This window comes from Centroberyx affinis, unplaced genomic scaffold (assembly GCF_046629955.1).
Source record: "Centroberyx affinis isolate AG114_WGS23_722 - 3 ecotype Tasmania unplaced genomic scaffold, CSIRO-AGI_Caff_v1 ptg000030l_1, whole genome shotgun sequence".
In the NCBI taxonomy this organism is placed as follows: domain Eukaryota; kingdom Metazoa; phylum Chordata; class Actinopteri; order Beryciformes; family Berycidae; genus Centroberyx; species Centroberyx affinis.
The window spans coordinates 25,001-32,050 of NW_027278744.1; the positions used below are offsets into that span (position 1 = coordinate 25,001).

A 7,050-nucleotide genomic window follows, 5' to 3' on the forward strand; every position below is an offset into this window, starting at 1 on the left:
GTTGTTCTCTGCTGTGTGTTGTGTGAGAGAGTTTGGGCCGCCTCTCCAGCAACGTTATTATCGTTAACGAAAACTAACGAAATAACGAAAACTAGGTGTGAAAAAACATTTTCGTTAACTGAAATAAAAATAAAAACGAGGCTTTACAAAAAAACGATAACTAACTGAAACTGTATTGTGTGTTTACAAAACTAACTAAAATAAACTAAAATTATAGAGAATAGAGTTTTTGTCTTTGTCAATTTATTTCATACATAAGCCTGGTATTTTGAATTTTTGAATCTCGCCCCTGACAAATACCCCATATTACAAAAAAACACTAAAACTAACACTGAAACTAATAAAAACTAAACTAAAACTAAGCATTTTCAAAAAATAAAAACTAAACTAAACTAGCAAACCCGCTTTAAAAACTAATTAAAACTAAACTGAAATTGAAAACAAAAACTCAAAACGAAATAAAAATAAAAACTAATGAAAAATGCAAAACTATAATAACCTTGCTCTCCAGCCACACGCAGCCTGGATGGATCACATGACAGTGACACACCTGCGATCACATGACCTTCACACGCCAGTAATGATTGTGGATGGAAGGACAAAACGGAGAAATAAAGAAGCGTCTTCAGATTTATCCGGATTAGTGTGGACCCGGACCTAAAGTCAGACTGCTGAACATCCAGGAAGTTTAAATGCTACCGCTGAGTTTAGGGCAGCCAATCAGGAGCCTGTTTGATACAGTCGTTGTTTTGCTTTGATTTGATTGGCTGATGGTCAGAGAGAGCGTACGGTGGCCAGCAGGGACACAGTTTGGGATCACTCACGCCTCCAGCTCCTGTTTCATCTTGGTGAACTCCTCCTTGGTCATGGATCCTTCTCCCTCCCCGAGCTTCTGCAGCTTCTCTCTGGACGCATCGAAGTCCGGCCTGGGCGGGGCGGGGGGGATCTGCGGACCACACACACACACACACACACACACACACACACTCAGCACACACTGGGAAACAGAGCTGGAGCGTAAAGTGTAAAGTTGTGAAGTGTAAAGTCTCACGATGTAGCCGGCGTAGTCCTCGTTCTCCACGAAGGAGTCGTGCAGCCAGATGAACTCCTCATGCTGCCGGACCACAGAGAACTCGTTCTGCTTGAAGTTCGGGAGCGTGCTCTGTAGAACCAGGAAGTCAGTCAGCAGGTCAGAGAGACAGGCAGACAGACGGAGAGACAGACAGCAGACAGGCAGGCAGAGAGACAGACAGACAGACAGACAGACAGGTGGGCTGTGGTCCAATAGTCTTTTTTGCTCAGGAAGGTTCCTAACTGAGTGAAATGACCCGGAAGTATCTAAGTGGCAGCCGTGATAAGAGCTGTTGGAATTCTCTAAACACTAAGGAAAGGTGCTTCAATACTTCCTTACTTACTATGCTCCTTTAGCATAGGAGACACAGGACCATCCTTTACCAAAGGAAAGGAGATGATGCCGTCCCATAATTCCAAGCGACACACCGGTCGGCCGTTCACGAAAACAAACGATCAGACCGACAAGAGACGCAGATCATCATCACGCTACCGCTGCTTATTCAGCATTTCCCATCTTATGCCATAACTTGCTAATATGCTAATATGTTTTGAACAACATGTTAAACCCAGAGGAGAACTATGAACGTTACTCTGCTGCTGTAAAATGATCAAAGTGAAGTTCACGTTGTAGAGGAACCTGCTCAGGCTGCTTTAGTTATTTCTTCATTCTGAGCTTGTTGTCTTGCAGCTTTAGGAAAATCATTCATTCATCTGACTTCAGTCTCAGATGTGAAGCTCTTGCCTTAATAAAGTCTGGATCAGCCAGAACTACTTCAAAAGCATCAAGTCAACATTTCAAGGTGTTTACTGAGTTGTGTGGTGGTTCTTAAGCTGTTATATGCACAGGCTTATAATCAGATCATAATCAGCATATTAACCATAACACAGAAGTCTGTCTTTCAAGAAAAAGGGATATGAGACGTTTTTAGCCAGATGATGTTTTTAATTCAACATGTTTGAAACTTAAGAATGATGATATGTACAGTAGTAGATCTGTAGGCCTAACATGTTATGCCTATCTTGCATGAATTTAACAATTATTTTTATACAATCATACTAATTGGGATTCATGTGGATAAATATGAGTGGACAGGAGGCTGAGCGTGAGAAACCATTCTCAATGTGAAAACCATTTCCTTTCACTTTAGTGACTGGTCGCCTATATTCCTTTTTTATTTCAATTCCAACCTTGGTGATGAAGTAATATTTTTCACCGGGTCGTCCAGGTTTACACAGCCTGCATGAAACACGGTAAGAACACACAGGGAGAAGGATCTGAGATGCTTTTAGTCGTCCATCTTCAGATCATTGCAGTTTCACACAGCAGATCCACCTCATTAACATCCTCTGTCTCATAATCACGTAGTCTAGTGTCAGTTCAGTCAGATTCTCTTAGCACCGCGGTTGTCTTTTCCTAAGTCCTTATGAATTCTCCTTCACATCTTTCCTTCACCTCATGATGTTTTCCAACGAGGTCAAGGAGAAGTGGTTAGGAACAGGAGAAGTGGTTAGGAACAGGAGAAGTGGTTAGGAACAGGAGAAGTGGTTAGGAACAGGAACAGGAGAAGTGGTTAGGAACAGGAGAAGTGGTTAGGAACAGGAGAAGTGGTTAGGAACAGGAACAGGAGAAGTGGTTAGGAACAGGAACAGGAGAAGTGGTTAGGAACAGGAACAGGAGAAGTGGTTAGGAACAGGAGAAGTGGTTAGGAACAGGAACAGGAGAAGTGGTTAGGAACAGGAGTTAGGACGGGTTTTTTTGACTATTCGACCGCAGCCAGAGACAGACAGCAGACAGACAGGCAGGCAGAGAGACGGACAGACAGGGAACCAAACAACTCCGCTGGCTACAAAAATTAAGTATTTGTAATAATAATAACAACAACAACTATAACTTCGGTAGCTCAGTGGGTGGAGCAAGGCACCAACACTGCCAGGGTTGAGGGTTTGATTCCCTACACACACACACACACACACACACACACACACACACACACACACACACACACACACACCTACCTTAGTGTGGACGGTGAACTTGACCTTGTCTCTCTCACTCAGGGCGTCGGAGATGTCGACCTGCAGCGTGGCGTCTGTCTGCAGATCCACGTTCACCGCCCGGGGCTGCAGACAGACAGGCAGACAGACAGGCAGGGAGACAGGTTGGGCATCCCACAATGCACCACACACACAGCATGACTCCCAATAACCAACCAGACACTGACATTAACCAGTATGAGTCTGCTGCTCAGATCGACTTTATAAATAATAATAATCTTAATTTGTATAGAACTGTTTTAAACCAAAGGGGCGAAGTGCCAAGTCAACTTCACTCGAGTCCCAAGTCAGTCTAAACCTTGAGGCACGAGTCTTAAGACTAAATGTAGATTACCAAGTCAAGTCCAAGCCAAGTCCATGTCATTAATGTCCAGTCCCAAGTCTAAATGTAGAACAGCAAGTCAAGTCAGAACAAATCAAGAGTCCAGTATCAATTTAATATCTTAAAGAAAACTAAATATCTAGGACTTTTCAATGCAATATGGTTTTAATAGGATAAAAACTTGGTAAGAGCATCATGAGTTTGATTTCTATAATCAGTTTCAACTTCTATAAATTCAATCATTCCATACAAATTCAGAAAACAGAATTTAAATTCAGTCGTCTGCTGGAACAAATCTCATCACTTTCAATCTAAGTCATTTACACAAACACAAGATCTCAAGTCAAGACTTTAGAAACCTTTTCAAGTCATCAGAGTACAAGTCAGAGTCAAGTCCCAAGTCACCAGAACCCAAGTCAAGTCAAGTCTCAAGTCTTCTCTTCATGCAGCAAGTCGAGTCTCAAGCAATTCAAACTGGGACTCGAGTCCAAGTCATGTGACTCAAGTCCAAGTCATGTGACTCTGCTTTACCGTATCAGAAAAAGGAAAAAAAAGTGAAAATGCATTAAATGAAGGTGATTAAAAAGCAGCCAGTTCATTAAAGACTTCCTGTGGTTTCATCTGAACTGATAACATGACGCTCTCTGCCCACTGACTCTGGATCTGCTCTGTATCTGGTGTAACTGGCATCATAACAGCTTGGACCAGGAGCAGACGGTGATGTCATGACAAAACAGCCTCAGAGGAAATGTTCTGGTGTCATCAGACGTATCTGGAAAACTCATTTCCTACGTGGACATTTCTCGTGAACGCTCTCCAAAGTCAGGCGATGACGTCAGAAACTCTGAGTTCTGACGCAACGGTGACCTTTAACCTCCTCAACAAGGAGAAAACTAGTTGTGTGTCAGTCAGCAGTAAGAAAACACAGACACAGACTAACTGAGTGAATGAAGCTCGTCAGATTAGCTTGTTAAGCTGCAGGACGGCCATGTTTGTTTATCGTTTCACTTCCTGGTTTGATCCTCCTACTAAACAGCAGATGAAAGCAACGTTTGGCAGCAGCTTCCTGTGTGTCTCTGCACACAGTCAGCATAGTTCAGACATCAGCCTCGTTCTCCTCCTTCATCCCTTCTTCTCCAGTAAGAAAAACAAACTTCCACAGAGCGAGAGAATCCATCTTTCTGTTTTCTCCTGATTTCGCCGAGCTGAGTCCCGTCAGTCAGCTGACAGGAAATAATCCTCAGAAACACTCTACTGTCACATCACCTCCATGGCTTTTTATTCAGCAAGTTTGGATTTTAAAAAATGAGTGACTGTTTCATAAATCTATAATTCCATACAGCATGCATTGTTAAACTGGACGCAGACAGAAGTGAAGCTGCTGTCGGCGGTGTGAGGAACAGTCTGAACACACTGGACAGCTGCCAGTGTCTGTAATTAACAACAGAACAGAGGAAGCAAGTAACTCCACTCTCTGATGTGTGTGTGTGTGTGTGTGTGTGTGTGTGTGTGTGTGTGTGTGTGTGTGTAAATGACAGGCATGTGACAGCTTAATGGAAGATTTAGCAGCCAGCAGCAGGCAGCAGGCTGAGACTGAGCTCAAGGGGATCGACATGAAGTGAAGTGACTGTCTGCTACAGAGCGGCTAGCTGAGCCTCTGCTACAGGTTAGCCTGTTAGCCTGTTAGCCTGTTAGCCTGTTAGCTCTGTTAGCCTGTTAGCTGACAGCGCTAACGGCCTGCTGCCTGACAGACTCCAGCAGATTAACTGTTGGACATTCAGCTGGGAAACACTTTCCAGAAGCCTGAGGCTGTTTTACAGCGACGGCCGAGGCTGACAAGGAGGCTAGCTAGCATGAAGCTAACGTTAAGGCTAAGGCTAGGTAAGCTGAGCTAACAGGTGAAGCAGCTGTAACTAAACCCGGACAGGCGGAGCAGAAACAGCCGGTAAATCAGATCAGTCAGTAACACCGACACGGTCAGACTGAAGCAGACAGACAGGAGAAAGACAGACAGACAGACAGACAGACAGAAACTCACTCCTCTGTCCTCCTCGGAGAGGAAGTCGGGCCCGTCGTCCAGCCCTTCCTGCTGCGGAGGAGAGACATAAACAGTCTGTTAACCGGCCCGTTCACTGACACACACACACTCACACACTGTCTCCCCCCCCACACACTCACACACACACACTCACACACCCTCTCTCTCGCACACACACTCCGGTTAAAGTGTCCGGTAAAGGCAGGAATTAAGAAGAAAAGCAGCAGAGCAAAGAAGAGATAAACTCACCATCATGGCTGCTAACGGGTGGAGACAGGAAGTGGTGTGACGTCACGGAGGCCAGCCAGGCAGACTGACTGGGAAATAATATTATTATTATTATATAATTAACTACTATAAATAATATCAATACCATATAATATATGTTTACCAAATAAATATGTATTGTAAAATACATATTTAGGTGTAAAATAATGTATGGTAAAATAGTATATACTCTATATTAACATGTCAGGTGATGTTCTTGTTACTACTACTATTACAACTAGTGGCATTACTCATAACTGTATAATACTGAATGGAGGAGGGGGGTGGGGGCGGCTGACCTGGTGAATGTGTGATGTTTGTGTTGTTTTAGTCATCAGGGAGAAACCGCTTTATAAACCGGTGAATCCATTCAGTCTGAGCTGCAATACAAACAAACAGCGGCTGGTGGCAGCAGAGATCTGAACTGAACAGAACAGACAGCAAGTGTGTGTGTGTGTGTGTGTGTGTGTGTGTGTGTGTGTGTGTGTGTGTGTGTGTGTGTGAAGATTTCCCACCAATGAGCAAACTGTTGCAACTTACTACTGAGCCCTTGTAAAAAGCCACTTATTGTATTGTACATACTGTATTTATTTTCAGGAATCTCTTCTTTCTTTACTTCTTTGTCTCTGACATTTGATATTTAAATTCAGTGTCAATGTCTGTATGCTGCACTGCACCAACCTCACCTAGTCAAACTCCTAGTATGTGAAAATGTACCTGCCGAAAATAAATCTGATTGTGATTCTGAACTGACAGCAGAATTTAATTTGGACAAACAGGGAGAATCAAATATATATATATAGCTTTCAATATTTAGCAAAATATTTTCTAAAACTATGGAGTAGTAAAGATAAGAAAACACTCATCCTGTCTTAGTATTTCTTCATATTTCCACTCTGTTTAAACAAAACAGCTGATCGTGTTGAAATTCAGTAACTGAAACTGAAACTCTGCGGCTGCAGAGGCTTTTAGAGAATCACTGTTAGGTGTATTTTAAAAAATACAGATTATATTCAGATCAAAAGTGATGATAGAGATAATACTGTAAAACAAAAACTAGACAAGTGAAATAGAGATCGGCTGAGCTGCTGCTCACTTCAGTCTGGCTTCACAGTGATGTCAGTGTTTCATCAGATCAGAGCCGAGTCTCTTCTGATTTAACAGAGGAGGAAACATCATGTGGCTCAAAGTTTCTGACCAGGAGACTGCAGGAGGATCAGCAGGAGGATCAGCAGGAGGAACAGCAGGAGGATCAGCAGGGGGAACAGCAGGAGGATCAGCAGGGGGATCAGCA

The 7,050-nt window shown here is 43.2% G+C and overlaps 1 protein-coding gene across 1 annotated transcript in view; it reads right to left on the reverse strand.

The window, feature by feature from the left end:
• Window positions 1-5,754, reverse strand: part of snx6 (sorting nexin 6) — a 14,344-nt gene extending 8,590 nt beyond the window's left edge. The window contains exons 1-5 of the mRNA XM_071515685.1: window positions 5,739-5,754; window positions 5,490-5,540; window positions 3,091-3,195; window positions 1,052-1,162; window positions 825-946 (exon numbers count right to left, since the gene is read on the reverse strand). Coding sequence (XP_071371786.1) covers window positions 825-946; window positions 1,052-1,162; window positions 3,091-3,195; window positions 5,490-5,540; window positions 5,739-5,744 — 395 coding nt within the window. The 5' untranslated portion in view covers window positions 5,745-5,754. The remainder of the gene's footprint in view (window positions 1-824; window positions 947-1,051; window positions 1,163-3,090; window positions 3,196-5,489; window positions 5,541-5,738) is intronic.
• Window positions 5,755-7,050: the final 1,296 nt, after the last annotated feature.